This window comes from Eurypyga helias, unplaced genomic scaffold, assembly GCF_000690775.1.
Source record: "Eurypyga helias isolate BGI_N326 unplaced genomic scaffold, ASM69077v1 scaffold31502, whole genome shotgun sequence".
Lineage (NCBI taxonomy): Eukaryota > Metazoa > Chordata > Aves > Eurypygiformes > Eurypygidae > Eurypyga > Eurypyga helias.
Genome location: NW_010235802.1, coordinates 192 through 22,536, shown reverse-complemented (window position 1 = coordinate 22,536; position 22,345 = coordinate 192). Strand labels below are relative to the sequence as shown.

Here is a 22,345-nt window from a genome sequence, read left to right as displayed (position 1 = left end):
CATTTATTTCCCCCCCACTGAGTTTACAGGGACACTGGGAACTTACAATTCTAGATATTTGAGGGTGTTCTTTCTCCTTTAAAACCAAGGGTGGTAATGGCAGCGGTTTTTCTGCACACTCTCGTGGTTTGCTGTTCTGCGTCCGATCCAGAAGTGCTCTGTGAAGGACTTGCACATACTGATTCTTTTCTCCTTGGTAATCAGGTCAATCAATTGACCATAAAGCGTTATTAAGCACAAGAGACAGCCGGAGTGCCTGAGGAGACATGACGGAGGGAAAAGAGACTAGAGGGTGTCCAGCTGAATCACTGTGATTTAATAACCTGCTACCTGTCAGCTGAGCCATGGAAGTTGAGCTATTAGCCTGGGCAGTTGATAGATAAAATGAATTGAGTAAATCAATTAAAGAATTAAACTTTATTTTACCTTGCGTTTGGAGTGAGTGACAGAGCCCACCCTGTTACTACTTCTCAGCTGAAACTTGTTAGTGCATCGTAAGCTGGTTATGTGTTGTATTTGACAAGAGTAGGTAAAATACTCTGGGTAACAGCAGAGGCTTTTCTTCCTGATTTTCTTCGACTGGGGCGTATCTGAAAGTTACAAAGTCAGACATTAGTCTTCACCTAGTATGCTAAAAATGTACTTTTTTCTGGTAAATTAAGTTTCATAAGTTCTCTTTAGCTGTTTTCACTTGCAGGCTACTTCTCATGGCTTACATTTTTCAGATGTGAACTTTATTTTAATCCTTCAGAAAGTAATATCTGTGAAACATTTTTGAAGATTAAAAAGTTTCTTTTTAAACTGCTCTACAGTAGATATGATTAGTAGTATGAATTGATATGTTCCAGGGAGGTACCTGTAGTAAGCTAATCCATTTTTTTTCTTGGTGTGAGCTAGAAATCAAGTAATTTTATTTGGAAACAATTAGGTATTTGTGAGAAACCTTAGTTTGCAGATGCTTGATGTATGTAGTAAGTTTTTATTACTTTTGGAAAGCCACAGCTCAGCAAGATTATTGTATTGGCTGCTTAATAAAGACACTGAAGTAACAATTTGAATTTCAGTATGCGGTTGATTCATTTCCCTTTAAAACAATTCTCGTTTTATCTTACTTTCTTGCCTCATGGGGTACTTACTGTCCTAGGTAGATATGTGAAATACTTGATAATGAAGGTGCATGGTCAGCTACGACTGTCACGTCGTAGCATTTCCCAACTTCCCTGGAGTTGGAGAGGACATTGGGTGGAATTTGCACATAATTGAGGAGGGGGAATAAAGGGCATTTTCCAAGTTCATATTGAGAAAAATAAGAAAGGATCTATGCTTGGCTTGCCCAGGGCATGGAAAGGAGGTTGAACGTTATGGAATGAATAGTCCTCCCCACCTTCATCTCTCTAGTCTGATTCTATCTACTTGTGGCCAAATACAGCTTTTATTTTTTTTAACTTTGTGTTCACGTCTCCAATTCAGTACTAATCTGGGAGCTGTGAGAAAGTAATAGAAGTGGCAGTTTTCAAAGGTGTGGGTTTCTGTGAGAATAAGGAAGCTATGCATGGAGTATTATTGCTTCTTGTCTTCAGTGTGTAGCCTATTGCTTTTGCATCAGTTGAACTGCTGCTTACAAGACAGATAGCAGTGAAGTAATTAATTGTCCTGTGATGGGAGTTGTTCACTGCCTGGAGACCTGTTAATAAGAGTACCAAACATTCAGCGGTGGAGGTGAAATACTTCCTTTGATGTCAGAAATGAAAATAATAGTAAGAACCACTTAAGATATTGAACAAACACAGAAAAAATAGTTGTATCCTACATGTGTGGGCACTGCATCTTACTTTTTCCTTTTGACCTTCACAGGGCTACTCTGCCTGCCCATCCTTTCCCCCTGCATTGCAGTAGCCATCCCTTTCACTGACGAGGGCCAGACTCGACTTGCTCGTCTCTTTGCCCCGATAACAGCATTAGGGGTATTCTGGTCTTTAATTTACGACAGACTTTTCCTAGTTTTCCGTCCTCTGTTCTTCTCGGGGAGGCAGTCTTCTCTTTCTATGTTTAGTTACTTTGTGATGATGGAGCTAGCAAATTTAACTCCTTTTCCTTACCTCAGCATAGTTTTGCTACTCAGTGTAAATGTTGTAAGATCAACAGCCGTAGCTTCCTCCTGACATCATTCTTGCCACTGGAGTGTCTGGTCTCTGTTCGGCAGAAATAGTGACTAATAGTTTCTGTCGTCTGAGCAGCATTTTCTGAACCCGCTTTCTTGCCTGTAGCTAACCAGTTGAGATTTGAATTTCTGAGTTTTTAATGTAGCATTTTAAACCTAATGATCCAACTACAGGCTTCTTGTTTTGCATTTACCAGAGCAGGGTAGTAATAGTTAAGTGTAGAAATGAAATAAACTTGCTAAGTTAAAAAAAAACAACCAAACAAACAAAACCAATAAACCCTTTTGTGACAATGTGATTTTTTTAATCTAATGAGGTGAGAGAGGTGAATTTGAAAGCTGGGTCAAAAGCTTATGTAATTTTGGGACCCTAAATATAGAGTGGTGTAATGACAAAAAAGATCAATCTCCATGCATATGTTCTGGTAGAGTATTTTTGCTTTGTTCTTATTCTGTGCATGCAATTTAAAACTGAGCTGGATACCCTTCATGTGGAAAAATGGTCTTGCTAATACTCCTATCTTGCTACGTGCCAATTTAAATTGACATGTAGCCTGTACATTTCCTTATTGTAATTGTCTGGGTGTGGGGTCTTTGAGTTTTGAGGGGTTTTTTTGTTTGTTTGTTTTGTTGATGTTTTTTTTGTTTGTTTGTTTTGTTGACAGTAAAATTTCCAAGTGGTCATTATAAACTTTACCTTTTTATTTTTTTTTAATAGTAGTGGAATGGGGTGACGATGTTAAAGCGGTATCGGAAGATGAAGCCATGGTGCTGGTGAACCATCAAGCAACGGGTGACGTCTGCACTCTGATGATGTGCCTTCAGGATAAAGGCACGGTAGGCTACAACCGGGGCGTGGGATGTCTTCGGGGTACGCGGTCTGTTACCTCGTGTATGCTCGCGTCTGCGTGCCGCACTGCTGACTGACATCTGTGTGTTCATCCACCAAATAATCTCAAAGCCCTAAATAGGACGCTTTTCCTTTAGGTTTGGTTTAAGGTGTCAACCAGTAGCGTGGAGCAGGTTTTAGACTGTAAATAATGACTCTGAAGAAGGTCAGGTATGAGCTGAGTTAGTGTGCATGCAGTCTGCGTTAGCGTAGAGGGAAGCAGATCTCCCTACAGGTAGTCATGTCCTTGACTTTTTCCTCTCACCTCACGCCCTTGTGCAACTCGTGCCGACTTTGCTCAAACCAGCACGGGTCTAGCTTCTTGGGTATGACTATTCTAGCATGCACCTTTTCTCAAAGTTTGAAGCAAGATGTGTGGGGCATTTCTGGGAGGAGTTCAGAAACTGAAAGTGACTTCCCTATGGGGGCATGTCCAAGCTGAGCTAGCCCAGCTAAGGTCAAAATTGCTTGAGCTTTTCTTGCACTTCTCACCAAGAAATGCTTAAGAGTTTGTGAAACTCATATGAGTTGTTTCATACAACACTCTTAAGAAAATTCATGTCTAGGGACTGTAGTGCTGGCAACTTAAGAGTGTAGGATCTAACTGGGAAATTTAAATTTATGTGCAGATCAAGAGGAAAGGGGTAGGTATGATTAGACTGAAAAGGGTGGGAGACATACCTGCAAGCTGAAAAAATTAATCAGCTGTGTCTTAGTGTGGTCTTTCTTGTGATCGTATCATGGAGAGGCGAGGAAAACAGCTGCTTTTTGTTGCATCTGTACAACTTGTAACTGGTGCTGGGTTTTGCAGTGTATATTTATATAGGTCATGTGTACGCTGTATCTCTACCGCTGATTTAATATTTTTTAGGATATTTTCCCAGATCTGGCTTAGGACAGCAGAGCTGATTAAAAAAACCAACCAACCCAAACAATACAAAACACAAAAAAAACCTCAAACCGTACTCAGAAAAGAAAGTATGAAAATGCCACTCAAGATTGAGCAGACGCTAACTTCTTTATTTCTACTGTAGCCTAGTGAAGACTGTTTTAAAAGTACTTCTAATTGCTTAATTTCTTTTGGAACTGAGGAAGTTGGGTATCTGTGGTATTCTGTGCTGTACCCCAATGAGCAGAATGACAGAATAAACGCTTTTTAATTCACTTCATCAAAATTGTGCAGTGGACAGTCTTGTGATAAAGATATGACTGGGGGGTAGAGTCCTGTGGATATGTATTGCATATAACCTTGACTGTTGATGTCCCTGGTGCTTTAAATATCGTAGAGCTTCATTAACTCATGTATGTGTACTCGTGTATATATAAATCTAAGCCATATTTATCCTGTTTGACTCCATAGCTAAAAAGTTTTAATCAAGATGAGTAACTTTGAGTGAATGTAGATGATGTTAAAAATGGAGGAAGGCACAGATATGGCAAATAATCTTCACCATGGAAACTGTTAGTTTTGTGGGTTTTCAGAAAAGCAAAACATCTTTAAAATCACTATTTTTCCCTTAAATAATTGTAGTCATTGGTCTTGGAATGCACATGTCCAGACCTTAGTATGGCTTTAATGTTTTCAGCTAATAAAATTTTTAAGAAGTACAAGCTTCAACACATGCTTAAAATATAGGATGAGCAGTAGAAGTGGCTAAAAATAATGAGAAAGATCATTATAGTTTATCCTTGATAGAGCTTGCTGAATCAGGTGTTTTTAAATAGCATGCTTCATATTTCTGAGAATTGTCTTTACTTTGAGTGACTGTGAAACCACTAGAGGAAAAAAAAAAACCAAACCCCTAACAAATCCACCTGTCCAAAAGAAATCATTCTGGAGTAGGCAGCTATTTAAATGACGCAGTTTTGTTTAAATGTAAGGTGGAGTCCTCACAACCTTGCTATTCATCTCTTGGTAGCAAGATAGTAATTTCCCAGAATCGTTTTTATTGTGCTGGGGTGGATAAGCTGCACTACTTCGTGAACACTCTGCCACTCGGACAACACTTTTTTAGCCCTCAGAGTATTTTGGGAAGGTGAAAGGCTCGGTTCCGTGTCGCACAGGAGGGCGTAGAGCGAAGTGGTAACGCAGCTCACCAGAGGCAGCCTCTTGGCAGTGATGGTGCAGTGGCAGAACCGGGAAGACCTTCCTCCTGCGGCAGTCCAAAATTTCTTTTGCTTGCTTTTGCCAGCCAGGGTGAGACCAGGTGTAACCTGCGAGTACTTACCGTTTACTGCTGCTTTGGAAAAAATGAAACCCCGTGGTAATGTGCGACATCAGAAGCGTTCGAGTTGGAGTTCTGTTTTTCTGTGTAGTGTGGTGGAGCACTGAAACGTTCTTGCAACTTGACAACGTTTCCTATGGGCCACGTGAGGAACCGTGGTGGTACTTTTTTCCAGTATTTTATAAATTCTTATATACAAATGATAGTGCAACCGATGTGTGATAAGGAAATTTAATCTCACGAAGCAGTAAGCTAAAATACACGTGTTAAGGTGTTTCTTGACTTCCCGATTCCCCTACGTGGCTAAGGAAAACATCATCTCTTATTAGGGAGGTGGAACTTGGCCAGAAGTTATAACTTAATGGAAGGACCAGACTGGTGTTGTTTGACTAACACATGTTACTGTACAACCAGCCACACAGAGCGAGGTTTCAGCTTAATCAGAAGTGAACTAATTACACTTTTTATATAGTTCAAGAAAATGTTCCGATTTGTGAACGTGAAGTGTTAAAACAAACTTTGTTAAGTTAGTTGAGGTCTCATAAACATTAAAGGTTATGTATTTAACAAAGAGAAGTAGTTTAAAGTGCTGCTATTATTGCTTTCTGAGTGGATTAGGGCTGATAAATGTGGCTGGTTTTTTCTGATTTAGAGCAGAAAGCAGTGCCGGGAAGGGTGCAGTGGAAAGAAGGCGGCAGAGCTTGCAGCTGTTGGAGTGCAAGTTTCAAGACATGCGCTCCTAGGCTTCATTGTTAAGTTAGAGGTCCCTGAAGGATGAAAGTCAGGCTGTTCACTTTGCTTTGTTATGAAATCTGTGTAGAGAGAAATGGAAGTGGGCCAGCGAGTAGCAGGCACCTAGAGGTTTTTTTTTTTATAAAATCGGTAAAAGGTTTTTCTACGTTCTGAACTTGTTTAGGCAAGAAGGATGAAGCAAAAAGGACCCGAGATGTCACCCAAAAAATTCTTTCAATGCACAGCTATGAATCTGTGCTCAAAACACTTCAGAATGTCTTTGCTCAAACCTCCTTGAAATACTAATGCCGAGAGACTGGGGCGATGAGCGTTGTTTTGCTCCTGAGACACTGAATGGAAGAGCCACCACCAATCTCCTGCAGTGTCCTCTGTTCTGCCCTTGGTAGCAGAACCGAATGCCTATCCATTATCTAGTTTGCCTTTTGATTGCAAATGAGATAATTGTGTCCTAATTCTTTGAACGCTTCCTTTTTAATTTTATGTGTGAGCACGCATGTATATAGTCATGAATTCACCCATAAAAATATTTCCTCTTTGTACTTACTGTGCTGTACGTACTTAGGTACAGACAACTACTCTGCCTAGGCTTACAGGCAGCTTTGTAATCACCGAGCTCTGGAGTTTGCCTCTTTTTAGCCCGCTTACAGCAAACTGCCTGTATGTTTTATATCTTAGCTATAACTCGTACATCGCACTGATCTATGACGCGTTCTCAGCGTTCTTCAGGGAGACTGAGGAAGACCTAGGATGCTAGTTAGAAGCCCCGTGTCACGTAAAACACGATGAGATGGACTTCAGACTCGGACGAGCAAACTTTCAGGATAAACCCATCATCATCTAAATAAAAAGTGGTGTAGGAGGAGAGATGCGCTGGCATTGCTGGGCGAGAGTTCCTCCTCCAGGATTGCCATAGACCATCTAGGGACCAATGCTGACTTCTCAGAAGACACAAGCCTTTTCAGGGAAGCAGATTATTAAGCTTGCTTATCTCCTCCGGTAAAATAGATTATGTTGGTCTAACTTCTGCTTGATACGATAGAACAACAATTGTCAGAGTGCCTAAGTGGTAGATAAACACTGACAGTCGTATGGGTACTGCTGCAGGCTAAACCCTCATCAGTGGAATTTTGGTGATGCCTTATTGAAGGGCATGGCTTACTACACCAGCCTGTCGTCTTTGGGCTGGTGCACGGGCATGAACATAGGACATTGTAGTGCCCTGAAGAACAGTGACACCTCCCAGTGATGCTTTTTTTAACTCTTGTCCTTAGGGCACACCTTTCCTGCTTTTTTTTTTAAATTTTCCTCCTATCCCTAAGGCTTTCTAATTTACAGAAATGGAAATAATGGATCTCTGCAGAGAATAATGTTTGCTTTTTTTCTTTTACTTAACACAGACCTGGGGATAGCTGTATGAGAAACCCTTTCACCAATATTAGTCTCAAGTGGGGAGTTCTACCTATGAACTACTTTTTTTTTTCATCACTCACAAGTATATGGCGTGTCTTTGCTCCCTTGGATGTGTAGTGTCTAGGAAGAAATACCACTGCAGACAGGAGGGGATGGATAGTAGCATGTCACAGGGAAGAAATGGATGCTTGTTGCCAAAGCAAAACCTTTCATATCTTTGAGAGCTGTCCTTTTTCTGAGACATGGTTTCTTTTTCCACTTCTAGTGATGCTAGAGGGACCAGAAATGGGTGCTTTTGCATTATCCAGGGTTTTCAAATTGGAAGTTTTCTAGAATTAAAAAACCGCAAAGGTTGAGCTGTTCTTAGTGTGCTCTTAGGTAGCTACATTCAGATTGCTGGGAGATGGTGTCCCTGCCCGTGGCAGGGGGCTTGGAACTAGATGATCTTTAAGGTCCCTTCCAACCCAAACCAGTCTGTGGTTCTGTGATTAGCTCTATGCCCAAGGCAATAAAGTGTATTACACATTCTTTGGCAGGTACGTTCTCGCAAGTGTGTAAAAATGTCGCTTTGCTGAGCATCCAGCGTAAAATAGTGTACGTGGCCGTTACCTTTCTCCAAATATGTATAATCCAAGATTCATTTATAGCTTCTGTGGTCAAAAGGGAGACCAGGAAATCAGAGCAGTCCAAGAGAGAATTAGATTTCTTTGGAAGTGAGACTTACTGACTCATTTCTAGGTACAAATTGCAAAGTATCGCAGTGCTTTTACAAAACGGAATTCCTGCATAAAATATTATCTGCTTCTTTCTACACATTCCATCTAAACATGTAAAGGTGTGAGAACAGGTAAAAGCCACCATCTTCCACTGTATCCAACTACGTTGTTAGAAGTATTGTTGAAGGCATGGATGTGGATTCTGAGCATGTCAGTTGCTGTGTGAGCGGTGGGTGTTTGGAGAGATGCGTAGAGTGCGCTGCAGCAGTGGATGTAATCAACTAACGCGCATGAACAATGCATGGGTTTTCTAGAGGAAATCTTTTTTTCTTGGACTGCTTTCTCTCTGTATTTGCCTCAAATTATGTATCTTGGACAACCGAAAGATGCCAAGCAGAAAGTGCCTGGCTAAGATTCAAAAAGTGATCTTCTGACTACCAGAGAAGTGTCCTGGTTCTCCATATGCTTTTTTGCCGGTGATAAATGGAGGAGTACTATGCCGTATGGCTTTAAGCTTCACTGAACTTGAATTGGTTTTGGTGTGGTCTTTTACCATGGGCAGCTGGCCTTGTGCATGATTGAGAGCATGGAGGAGACAATGATTATCCAGTTTTGGAGACCCCATTCCTACCCCTCTCAAAATCTACAAGTAGGAGCTATGGAGGGGAAAGACCTTGTGAGAGCAGCTTTTCCCTTCTGTTAGTTACCTCTTCTGAAGTAACTGATCTGTTTTAAATCTCAAAAGGCTCAAAAGCTATAGTGTCTGCCTTCGCTATCCTGTAAGAAGTGATGGCTCAACCACGCTTTGCCTGCTCACTGTCCTTCTTGGCTGGGACAAGGAGCGTGACTTAATGGAATGCCCAGGGATGCTTGTGGCTGCTCTGCTGTAAGAGAAATCAGTATTGGCATGTGGGCTGTACACAGGTCTTGGTGTTCTTGTGGTAGACATGAAACAGCTGGAGATTTCAAATACAGATCTGTATTGTTTTGTGTACTTCAACAACACTGAAAATGGTTTTGGTTTGCAACTGGCTTAAAGTCGTGGTTGCATGTCAGTACGAAGCATCGCACTACCTGTGTGAGAAGACGGATTAGAAAGAACTGTAGCACATGGCTCATAGTGTAGAACTCTCTGTTATAGAATCATAGAATCATAGAATGGTTTGGGTTGGAAGGGACCTTAAAGACCATCTAGTTCCAACCCCCCTGCCATGGGCAGGGACACCTTCCACTAGACCAGGTTGCTCTAAGCCTCATCCAGCCTGGCCTTGAACACTGCCAGGGATGGGGCATCCACAGCTTCTCTGGGCAACCTGTTCCAGTGCCTCACCACCCTCTCCGGGAAGAACTGCTTCCTGATATCTAATCTAACCCTCCCTGATTTCAATTTGTCCCCGTTACCCCTTGTCCTATCACTACAGGCTCTTGTAAAAAGTCCTCTCCCAGTACCCTTGTAGGCCCCCTTCAGATACTGGAAAGCTGCAATGAGGTCTCCTCGGAGCCTCCTCTTCTCCAGGCTGAACAAGCCTTTTCGCAGCCTTTCGTCATAGGAGAGGTGCTCCAGCCCTCTGATCATCTTCGTGGCCTCCTCTGGACTCGCTCCAAGTGGTCAATATCCTTCTGATATTGAGGGCTCCACAGCTGGATGCAGTACTCCAGGTGGAGTTCAGTTATGTTACAGAAAGGCAGCTATTTAGTCCTGCTCATGAGAGAGAAGTGTGTCACCTTGCTGCTTTATACTTGGGGGCATAGATTTGCTAGTTTCATTGCTGTTGTGAGGGTGACAAGAATGTGACCAGTATGTCTGTAATTGTCTGCACTTGCTATTTGCTAAACTTCTTTTAATTTAACTTTTCAGGTCGTCCGTCAGATGATGTGGCTGATGGATCATATTTTTAAGTACACAAACTTTGGCATTGTGTCTCTAATCCATGGAGACTTCTTTATACGACAGGTAAGTGGAAACACACAATGCTTTGATTTAACCTTATATTTAGAACATTGTGGTGTTTTGGGACTTACTCATTACCTCCTGAATAGTTTGGGGGATGAAATAACTATGCTGTAACATGCATGTTTGGGTGGAGCTTTGTTCCAAAACCACTTTGTTTCCAAGCTTGTTTTATTATTCTCCTAGACACGAGTGTTTACCGAACCCAGTTATGATGGGAGGTTTTTATGAGAGTGGTGTGCAGGGAAAGTCTATGGGCAGTCCTTTTTGTCTCTGCTTGTGACTGCCCGTTGTTGGCACCTCGCTTCTTTCCTTAGTGACTCGAAGCTGTGCGGTGAGTCTGGTGAGGTCACTCTTCTGACTGTCCCAAATTTCAGATAAAGGTAGGACCATCCCTTTCAGAGGTGACATGGTATTAGACCAGTTTAAGGTGGTGATGGACCTACATAAATAGCAACTAATTGATTCTTGAAGGTTAATTATTATTTGAGCATCAGGAAAAAAATGTGTGTTGAGCCCAACATCTCAAATGTCAAGGAGTGAAAACCTCAGATTACTTCTTACAACTGGGGTTTCTTCTTGTTGTTTGGTAGCTGTTGATCAAACCGCACTCTAAATGCTCATGGTGAGCATGAACCTGCTGCCAGTTACATGAACTGCGATGCCCAGCATGTGCGATTCTTTCCTCTCCTTATTTTTATTTGTCTGGACTGCCAGAGAGAATTAACGCATTTTCACTTTACAGAGAAGGAGAAACTAATTTATTCAGAATTAAATAAAAGAAATTCTTAATCACAGCTATACACAGCTGAAGTGAGATTTCTAGCTAAAGCTGGAGGCACGGCTAGAAAACCTTAGGCAAAATTAGGCAATAAAATAAAGGTCTCTAGAGATACACAGCTGCGTACTGTGACAGTACAGAAAGGAACAGGCTTTCACTCTTTGTAAAGTATAAATCTGTTGCAGTAGTTAAAATTCACAAGATACATGGTTTGAGGTACACATAGCTGTGAGCTTGTTAATTGTAATTTCTGATTGTGGCGTTGCAGTTAGGTACAAAACCAAACCATGACTTACCTGCCAAAACCAAGGCTTTTCCTTCATGTTGTGAAGTGCCCGAGATGTGCAAGATCACAAATAAAATGACGGCATTATGAGTCTAAATATAACCCAACTGAAAATAAAATGTTCGTTGGCTGTTAGTTAGCCTTTGGGCATAGCAAAAACACTTAAGGGGAGTGAGTAATGATCCTTTGCCTAACTATAGGATGGCCCTAGTAATATTTGGATGAGCAAATTCTTCATTTTTTTCCCCTGTAACGTAATGTAATTGGATCGTGGTACGATACATCCTGTTTGTTTAAAAGGCACATTAGCCTCATTTTCATGAGCAGCACCAATGGCAGTTTTAGGCACAGGCAGTTTTAGTTTTAGGAATGCTTCTGAGGTCTCATAGAAGTCGACTAGTGTTTCCTCTTCTCCCACTGAAAAGTTTACTGGCAGCGGAGAGTGCCAGTAACTCCCCATATCGGTCACGTGAAGTGGATGGCATCACAAAGAATTTGCCAGCCGTCTGCTGCTACCAGTTTTCTTCTAAAGGAAAGAAGGCTGAGGCGGTTCCCTGTGATGGTGATCAAGTAGCCACGGTCTTCAGAATTTTTGAATTCAACTTAGCAAATTCAACTTGGGACCCAATAGTAACCAGAGAATTCTGCAAATATATCCTCTTGTTATGTGAAGTTCCCACTTGTAGTCTGGATGTCACTCTTGCAGAGGAATCATCAAGTTGGGAGCTTCATCCTCAATTTCAAAGGCTTTTATTTTTTCAGCCCTTCTGTGAAGGGGCATTAACTCAACCACCAGTAGGTACTCTGAGGAGAACAGTGTTTTGTGTTGTCCTGGGGGCTTATTTGTATCTCTGAAAAGAGAGAAACCTTAGAAATGTAGTAATTTCCTGTTATTGTTCTCTCTTCTAAGCGTTCGTTTTATTTAGGTACTGTTTTATCCTTACAGGGAAGAGAACACCGTGACCAGCAGCTTGTGTTACTCAAGGAGCATCTAGAAAAATACTACAGGAGCCGTAATCGGAAATGGATTGTTTTATTTCCAGAGGGTGGATTTCTTAGGAAAAGGAGAGAAACAAGCCAGGCATTTGCCAAGAAAAACAATTTACCATTTCTTAAACATGTTACCCTGCCGAGGCTTGGGGCAACGCAAGTAATTCTAAAAACGCTTGTAGCGCCGCAAGAAAATGGAACTCCAGCAGGTGGAGACGCTGTGATAAAAGGTAAAGACCAAGGAAATTGAACGTCAAAGATCTGAGTTAAGCAAAGGGTTTGTGTTGAACTGGTCTCTTTAAGTGTCAGATACATCCATAATGTTTTTATGTTGAGACACATGAAAAAGTCAACCTTGGTTTCACTTGGTTTGGTCTGCGGCATGGCTGCATGAACGTTCGTCTTGGTACGCACGGTGGGTCGAGCAGCTGCTGGAATGAGCGCCTGGAGTGGGCAAGAAGGTGGGCTGCTCCTTTCAGCATTATGGGTGGTTTGCAGTGGTTTATGGCAGTATGGAACTATAGTAAAAGTCTTTCTGGAATGTGCAGCCTGTGTTCAAATTTCTATTCCTGGCTTTAAAAGTTTCTTTGCGCTTCATTTCCTCTTCTTGAACTATTTTCTGTTGAGTTCAGGTTCTTTTTCTGAGCGTCCCCTGTGTTGATGGAGTTATCTGTCACTGATGACTAGATTTGAAGGCTTGTTTTGGCTCTTTTATGTTAGAAGATTTATGAGGGAATAAGAATATTCCCACAGCATTATTGTTCTGGGAGGGCTGGACTGTAGGGGAGAGTCGAGCTGGGATATACATCATGCCTGTAGTTAGGACTTGGTGCTTTTAGTCTCTCTGTTTTTAAAATTAACTTCTTGGCACATTGAGGGAGCGGGGTTAGATCTTGCTTTACCTCCTTGTGGGTATCTGTTGCTTATTATAGAAACAATGGCTTGGGGGGTTGTGGTGGTTTCTTACGGATGGGTGGTGCCGGTATTTCCATAGCCAAATTATGGTGATGATTTAGCAGTTTGAACCAAAGATCCATACTGATATAGCCACATATGCAGTTGACTTTGGAGGGTTTTTTCTGTGCCAAAGTTAAAAATTTCAGGGTTAGCAGGAGGCCTCATATAGAAATTGCTTCCAGATTTTTGGTTTTTAAGTTAATCTTCTCAACGTAAGAAATGAGCGTAGCTGATGTTCTTGCAGGAGTGGGGGGAAGATTGGAAATTAACTGAAAATCAAGCTGTGAAATGCATCAGAATATTTCCTTTCAGGCTACAATCAGAAAAGAAAGGCTGAAGAAGCCTTGTCTTAGAAGATTTTAGGTTTAAAAGAGAGAAACAGAATACCCTTGTCCTTGTTAAAAGTTGTGTTTTTAAGGAGAAAAGTTTGGCCTGTTCCTGTTCTACCAGACAAAAAAGTACGAATAGTAAGAAGTTCAAGTGAATTACAGGCCTTCTAGTTCTGGAAGGGGACCAAAAGCACTCGTCAAATACCAGTTTTGAATTTTCACACTCTTGCTATCAACCTAGCTGAATATCAGACCTGACTTACTTGCTTTTGAGGTAAAAATGTAATAAAAGGGATGAAGAAGAGAAGTAAAAGTAAATTTTATATGCTAGGAAAGAGTAATACTTGACACGTGTGCTGTGGTATTTTAAGCCCTCTCTTGTGCTAGAAACATTTTTGTGGGGTTGTTTTTAACTTTCCTTTCAGAGAGACACAGAAGGTTAATTCTTGATATGTGTCTTGTATACAAGACGCTTCCTCTAATCTTCTACCTCCCAAATGCCTTTACTGTACTCTCGCCGCTTCCGAGAACGTTTGAAGAATGTTTGTTCAGTTGAATGAAATACAGTTGTACAAATTGCTATGGTCAGTTTATAAAGCTAGAAGCCGAAGCAGCTAGTGATCATCTTTGCTTTTTATTTCTTTCCCTTTTTTTGACCCCACTGAAAAACCTGACTCGGCGACATCAAACCTGCCTGTATCCCCTTTGGGGTACCGTCATCGTTGAGAGTGCCAGAGCTGGGCGAGGTACATACAGGAAAGGCACAGCCAGTCCCTTGCGTAGAGGCTGCGTATGAACTTGGTGTGCATTCCTACCGTACTCCCTTGCTTGGGAAGGGGCTTGTGGGTCTGGACCTTCGCACTTCTCAACTTCATGCTTTGATGCAAAGTGCTTCTTGTGCTCTGTGCTGTTACTTAGCAGTGTTCCTGGTGTCCTGGGTTACCAGATCGCTCATCTTGCTGTAATAAGCTTTCTTCTCCATCATTTATCATTCTCAGTCTTTTTGTTACCACCAAGCTTTATTGATAATGATGGGACTTCACCTCCCTCCCCCACCGATTTTAAATTGGCTTATAAATTAAGAGTAACTCCTCATAAGACACTGTACCCCCTTCCTCCTGAGTTTCCTGGGTAGCTGTGCTGTGTTGAGTCGTGGTACACAGCTGCGGTGTTCTTGAGGACTGTGATGTTATTAGTGCTTAATTCATTTCAGCTGATCCTGCAGCTTTTGTACCATTCTGCTTTCTCAGCCGGGACGGTGTTTGATACTGAGTGAAAGAAGAAGAGATGACAAAAGCAACTGTAGGTAAAGATGGTTTGTCCTTACCATCCAGTTATGCTGCACCCTAATTGGGTACCACCCACGCTGGGTATGTCTGATCACACGGCCCCCTGCTCCCCAGCCCCACCAGCTTGCTTTTGTACATCGAACGTCACCGAAGCTGGGGCCTTCAAACAGTGGTTCAGGAATTGTGCGACGGCTAAATGCTACATCCCCTGTCTTTCTCCTGTAAGGCCTCTGCTGTGGTTTCCGTCATCCCTTTGGTAGAGGCGGGTCCATGGTGGGAAGTGCGATGTTCCCTAAGCTCCCCTAACGTTTTGTTAGCCTTAATTATGATGCTGCTATTCTTAATACCCAATCCCCTTTTCAGTTTATTTTTGTACTGGTTATGAATTTCCCACAGTTTATTACCTGATTCTTCCTCTGTAAAGTGACAGGAAGAACAACGCTCCTGAGCTAGATGATCAATACTGTTTGATTATTCTTGTACTTAAACCAACCAGTTCTTTATCGGTTCCTTTTCCAAGGCAAGCAGCCTCTATTTTCCTAATTTCTTCCTCCTGACAGTTTTCGAAGCCTTCTTTCATCTTTAAAGTCCAAAGTATTAGCTTTCATTGGGGTGAACTTTAACTTATTGCTGGTAAATACTAAAGTAAATTACTAAACCAGGTGTTGCTTTTGCTGCCTTTGGAAACACTCATTTAATTTAACAAAATGGTAAAATTTTATCCCTAAATAAATAGAATAATGGAAAAAGATAGAGGAAAAGCAGTACTATCACTTGATGGCTTGAGTGCTGTGAAGCTAGAAAGGAGAGATAATGTTGGTAAGTGGTGTCTGTCCTGAAAAGATGGTGTAAGTTAATTCTGGTGTCTGATGAAAGCCTCCTCTGGGCAGACGTGCTGTGCCCCCCAGGCAGAGCACTCTGCCAGCACCTGCGTTCCCAGAGAAGGCTTTAGCGCAGGATGGAAACATGGGCAGCATAAAAATACGTGGTACATAGCCACCATCACCTTCACCCTGTGGGGACTGGGGTGCGTGCGTGGGTATTTTATGGTTTTTGGGGTTTTTGAAATTTTTTTTATTAGCAGAACATTTTATACTTGGAACTATGGCAGAGACTGTGTTTCTTCAGCTGGTAAGATTGATCTTCTTGTGAGTTTTAGAACTAGCAAAACGTTCTAACTGCTAAACAGCTGACAGTTCAAAGGAGTTTAGAGCAATTGTTCACCAAAGATAGGCATTCCAGAGCCTATTTCTGTTCAACCTTGCTCTAGTATGGTTTTTTTTTAAACTCTGCTTTATTTTACCGTGCAGCAGTTTTTTATCTGATAAGAGGTTGCTCTGAGCTTGGTTAGAGCCACGTGGAAATCTTACCTGGCAGTTTTCAAACACAGCACAGTACGTTCAGTTCTGATGCTTTTTCTCAGAGAAAGTCAATTTTCCCCTCTGCAGAGCTGGACACTGGACTGCAGTGATTTTTTTTTTTTAATCAAACTTCTTGATTCACTGTTATGAGGAATGTGACTTGAATAACACATCAGAAGGTGGTTTTTTATCCTGGAAAACAGGCTTCTTGTTTTGTTCCAGGTGATTTGTTACAAAAAGATCTTGGGATGATGAGTAAGATGTTCAGTCTGAGAGCTGATCTTTGGGGGGAGAAAAGTTAATTTTAAGGTCAGTGGTCCAGTTGATCACACGAGGACGAGTAGAGAACAAGGGAGAAGTTACAAGAAAGAAACTGCTATCCAGGGGGAGGCAACAGCCTCTTCTGGCTGCGTGCAGGGTGATGTCAGTGTTCAGGAAACCACACCTGAAGAGTAGTGAATGACAGTAAATGTTTTCTTTTTCAAGTGGAAGCTGTGGTCCTCGGGTTCACGCCTGGCCGGGGCATTCATTTCCACTCCGGACGCGACCCGGCAGGATCACACCATCCAGGGCTGGGCTGGAGCTGATGTGTCCTTCTGAAACCTGGCTTTGTAACTTGCTCTTTCTCTCGCTGGTGACCATTGGCAGTGTGCTGGGGGGTTTGAGGGGTCCTGCACATAGTCAAGTCTGGATTTTAGCAGTGGTTAAGAGTAACCCCAGGGAGGACACAGAAGGGATGGAGAGACGCTCTGCGCCACAGTCCATTTGTGCTGGTAGACAGTCAGGTGTCTGCTGTGAGAGGACCACAGAGGACGATGGAGCGCTGAATGTCTTGAAGACACTGATGGTAAGTTGCTTCATAACTAAATATGAAGCAATCTGCTCTCACTGAACCCACAGCTGGAACAAAATAAGGAAGCAAATAGTTAGGACGATTTGCCTCTGCTGGTGCTTAAAAAAAAAAAATCAAACAGCAAATTAAGAAACCGTTGAAATTTTATTTTGATTTTTTTTGACTAGGCCGTGAAGTTATTTATACGCGGTTGTCTTGGCACTGTAGGGCAAGTATGTACCTTTCGTAATAAGGTACGTGATGACGTGGGTTTGGACAGATGTGTGCACGCCTGTTTTGAACACTTGTGTACTCTTTAAAAGAATTGGACTGCTGAGATTTTGAGGCAGTTTGAGAAATTGGAATCTTCTGCCTGTGGTGGAAGGGCCAAGCAGACACTGACGCCACAGGAAAAAAACACTAGTGCTTGGAGAGATCAGCTTAAATTTGGGCTCTGCAGCAGTTTCGGCTGCTGAGATCCCTGGCAGCCACGCTGCTCAGTCTTTCAGCAGGTACTAGAACTGAGTGATGAGGGTGTCTTGTAATGAAAGTTCAGAAGGCTTTGGTTGTCAGAAACATCTGTGGCTGCATCGGCCAAGCCAAGCTTGGCAAGAGGAGTGCTTGAACAGGTATATGCAACTCTCTTTCTTCCAGCTACAAATGAGAATCACACCGCACTACAACAATGCAGCAATCGCTCTGTTCCGAGTGGCTGTTAGGATGCTCCAGTTAAACAATAATATGATTTATTTCTTGTTCAAAGGTCTGCTTAGGCCTGAAAGCATCATTCTCAGAGGTACTAAGGTCCTACCCCTCCGTGTTGTGTGCAGTGGTCTGTTTCAGTTTCAAGGTCTGTTAGAGCTTTGTGGCTTTAAAATAAATATGCTCACAAGCAGGGCACAATGCAGGATAACCCCCAAAAAAGGTCAGAAAGGTTTATTTCAAAATTGATTTTCTGAAATCCTTGGCAGCTTAGGTTTTTCTGGCAGTGTGAGATCTTGGATTATTACGTAAGGCTTATTTTAAACCAGAGCATGCAGAAATCTGCCATCATTTGATGGCATGCCTGGTGATTGCACGTGGAGGTAGCTGTGCTAAGACCTGCTTGCTCTAGAGGAGGGTCTGTGGAGGCTGACACTACCTCCAGAATTTCCCACCACCAACCCCCCGACCCCAACCTGGGGTTCCTGGTGGGCTGTCAGAGGCAGGTTTTCTTCCCCACCCTGCCCTGGAAGGAGCTGGTCTGAGGAATCCATGCAGCAGCTCTGCTCCACAAAAGCAGAAGGTAGGAAATCAGCACAGAAGGAGGACTGCAGGAGTCTTCCCATAATGAAGTTTGAACCATTATCCACTGAAAGAACAGTCTGAAATGCTAGCTAAATATTTAATAAATGATATTAAAACACCTTATTGTAAATAAGATGATGCACCCGTATTCATCTGACACTTTTTAATTGCAATTAATGATCTTTGCTGCTTACTTGCTTAGACAATTTACTTGTCTTTATTCATTCTTACTTTACATCTGGGAAAATAATAAATTGAATGGCTTTGTTCCGAAATCCATTTCTAAATGAATGCTTCTGTGGATTTACTATTAATTTCATATTGGCTTTTCTCTAATACGTTGCTACTTTTAAAATGAAAGACACTGTAGTTAGTGCTTTGCTTAAGACAGACTTGACAAGCACTCTGTCATGCTGCTGGCAAGCCTGGAGCCTCTAATGGGACCTGGTGTTCTCATTCCGTGTGTCTGGCAGGATTTAAAATACTCTATTTCCAGGAGGTAACACAAGGTGTTTCAGCTTGACCTGGGGAGCTGGCACTTGCTCAGATTTTGGAATGGCACCTTGCACGCTACTAGTAACCTGTAACCTGGATGTTAGGAAATCCTGTCTGGCCTTACTCAGGTAGCGTGTGTGCATTTGTAATGGAGCTCGTTTGTTCAGCAGACACCCTGAAAACACTAGCTGCTTGTTAAAATAATGGATAGATACCTGTGATAGTGTTGCTGTAATTGTCTTCTCAGAGTTCAATGGAATGCAAATTCAGTTAAACGAAACGCAGGTCGGAACTTGCACGTCAGTCCTTGCACGTATGTTCTAGGTGATGGTAGTAACTGTGGCTCGGGCTGCTCAGATTTCTTCATGTGCCTGGTAGCTCTTCTGTAAATTGTGAGGGGGTGATTCTGGGCCAGACCAAACATCTGTCTAGGCCAACATCTTGTCCGTGACCCCAGTGGGTATCAGAGGGAGAGTGTGAAGACAGCAAGCACGCATCACGTTTCTCCCATGTACTCTCCTAACTTTTTTCCAGCGTGGTAGGTTGTTTCCCAAGCCAGATGAGGGTTGCTGCCTGTTTAGTTAACCCTCCAGTGGACGACTTCTGTGCAGTTGTCCAGTTTCCTCTTGAACCCAGCTCTTGGCATCCTCCACACCTTTTGGCAAGGGGTTTCCCACAGTTTTATTCCCCTCCGCACGAAGAATCATTTCTCTCTGTTTGCTTTGAAAACTTCCCCACTTGGCTTCATTTTGAATATGGCTATTTTTGTATGGAGAAAGATGGTGAGCAGCCTATCCCTGTGCGTGTTCTTCATGCCAACGGGGGTTTTGTCAACCTCTGTCCTATTTCCTTCGTAGCTGTCTCCAGCTGCAAGCTTGGAGAGTCTTCTACTTGGTACAAAGGCGTAACCCCTCTTACATGCTTCTGCCAACGGGCGGCTGGTTTTAATAGTCAGCTTTTTAAATGCTTTAAGATGTTGCTGGGTATGATGTAAGCGTGTTACTACACTAGTATATTAAAGCATTCAGTAAGCGTTTGGCTATACTCTCTGAGGTCAGGTTACGTTCGGGCTAGAAGGCAGCTCCGGTTCCCACAGAACGGGTATGAAATTGAAAAGCTAAACTCCAAGTGCCATCTGGGCAGCATGCCCCTCCTTCCTGGTTTGCTTTCCAGATCCGCTGCTCTCCCTCTCCGCAAACCTCTGAAGCGAAGACATGACAGAGAGGGGTCATGGCTGGGTTGGTATCTGACCTTGACTCTTGCTGGTAGTAACCTATGCTCACATTTAAATTTGAGTAATCTTCCTTGCAAATATTTTCACCCCCTTTTTTTCAGTTTCTAAATATGCTGAGTAGCGTGTGAACATGTACTGGTATCAGGCTTTCTGGGACCTTGTGGATGCAATCTCCTCTGCGTTGTGAAAACTGTCTTCTATTAAATGCTTTCTTGTTTTTAATACACAAGTGGTGTATTTCCTCTTTATCCTGTAGCTCAGATTTTGAAGGAACTTTGAAGGATTTTTTTTTTTAAAGTCTTTGAAAATCTAATTATGTGGTATGACATAAGTCACCTTTGTCCGCTTGCCCTAACCCCGTAGTGAGGCTGGTTGCCCAGAGGGATCTGCATGGCGGTTGCTTCGTCAGTGACCCGCAACTGCGAGCTCTTGCGAAGACCCAGCTGCAAATGGGCTTAAAGTTGAACCAAGAAAGCTGGCCTTTTATTTCTGAAGTTTTCCTTGTGGTGAATGGGGGGAAGCACATAACATTTGGGCCAACGTGCTACGTGACTGTACTCAGAGCCAGCGAGTGAACTTGTTCTGTTTTGTGTACTACAGCATGCAAGAGCAGCAGTAACTGTGAAAGCAAAATCTCTGTCTAGCCGAAGTTCTTAAGAGTGTTTCTCTGCTCTGGAATGAAATCTGGGCTTCATTTTTGCCTGTCTTATTTTATTGGTGCCTCATAACTCATGATGTAATATAAAAAATGGATTAACTATCAAATGGGTGACGTGCGCTTTCTGATTGCTTCTAAGATCATGTTTCTTTTTGTTCCCAGAGAGCAAACCAAAAGGCCTCCAGTGGGTGATAGACACAACCATTGCGTATTCCAAAGGTGAACCTATAGACATCCAAACTTGGATTCTTGGCTACCGACAGCCAACGGTTACCCATGTACATTACAGGTAGGAAATAAACCACCTACTCTTCTACTGAAATAATATGTTACAAAAAGAAGTATTCACACGAGTAACGTCATCTTTCAGGATACGGGAAATGAGTAGCAATGTCTCTTTTGATGTGCGTCTCTCACAGGTGGGCAACTCAGATTATATGAGCAGTTTTCTTTGGGAAAGTTCAGTGGACATTCCATGGCTTAGTGCATTTAAGTCTCTGACTAGTGTCCCCGGGGCTGAATATAGTTAGGGGGAACACATTTGATAGCCAGGTCATCTTTTCCACTTGAATGTTAAGGTGCTGGTAAACCCAACCTGGTGGAGTTTTGTAAATAATGACAACAAATTAAAAATCATTGTGTTAGTCACCTCGCAGGAAACCTGCTATTTAATATCAGTTGTATTCAGCATTCTGACAAAGAGATGTCAGCTTTTTCACACTCTCAGTAGTTGAGCAGGGCAACTCTCTGGAAGTGGTAGCGAACCTGAAAGACAGCTAGGATGGGATACTACTCAAGCTTTCCTCCTCAGCAGTTCTTTGTCTCAGGACCTAAACTCATGGAGAGAGAAGCTGCATTTTGCTTTTGATTTGCAGTTAATTGAAAGTCTGAAATCTCCAGAAATATTTTAAGTCTTCCTCTATCAAATAAGTTGATCACATTTTATCCCATAGTTGCATTCTTTTGGCTTAATTCCTTGTTGCTGACTGGGGAGCTTTCAGACTTTTATGGTAAGTTTTCGGATAGCCATGTGTGCGTGCCCTGGGTGGCAGTGGGACTGGGAATGACCTCCAGCATCACTGCTGTGTTGCTGTTGTGTGATGCATAGTACAGGCTGCTCACTGCTCCTTTCCACAGCCATGTTTAAATCCGTCCCTGCCTTTTATAGAAACCTACCTTCAAGTCGTTCCGAAGGTGAACATACTTAGACCTAATTTATGTAAGATGTCACAATATCTATTGTGCTTTATTCAGGTCGCCTTAGTACTCTCTCAGATCTCTGCGATAATTGCGAGTGGAATGTATTTAGAGTTTCACTGAAGTGTATTTCCAAAAATACTTTCTCTAAAAGAGGGAAAGTTATCTTAAGTTGAATTAACTTCCTGCTTCTAAATGTGTATATTCAAAACCTATTTTTAATCAGAAGCGTAAAGATGATGTAACCTTCCTTGCATTGAACTTGAACGTTACGATTCTTGTAGTACCAAAAGCCTAAGAAGACGACATTGGAAGTTGCTTATTGTTGGGTGTGGGTTTGCTGTTTTTTTTCCGGAGGGTCTAAATCACCATTTAGTAGGCAGGGGCAAGCCTCCCTGGCTTTGGGGTTTTTGTTAATAACCTCTAGTTGTGATGGCTGACTCTGTAAACCTTTGCAGTCTGCCCCAAATGGAAACTGATGCAGTGGCATGTCTCTGAAGGCCGAGTGCTGGGTGTAGTACCTCTGAAACGAGACCTGACTGTC

At 42.4% G+C, this 22,345-nt stretch overlaps 1 protein-coding gene across 1 annotated transcript in view; it reads left to right on the top strand.

Moving 5' to 3' along the window:
• The window catches only part of LPGAT1 (lysophosphatidylglycerol acyltransferase 1), a 45,468-nt gene extending 24,571 nt beyond the window's left edge, over positions 1–20,897 (top strand). Inside the window, exons 2-5 of the mRNA XM_010146878.1 lie at positions 2,880–2,998; positions 10,013–10,108; positions 12,119–12,392; positions 20,767–20,897. Coding sequence (XP_010145180.1) covers positions 2,880–2,998; positions 10,013–10,108; positions 12,119–12,392; positions 20,767–20,897 — 620 coding nt within the window. The remainder of the gene's footprint in view (positions 1–2,879; positions 2,999–10,012; positions 10,109–12,118; positions 12,393–20,766) is intronic.
• The last annotated feature ends 1,448 nt before the right edge of the window (positions 20,898–22,345 follow it).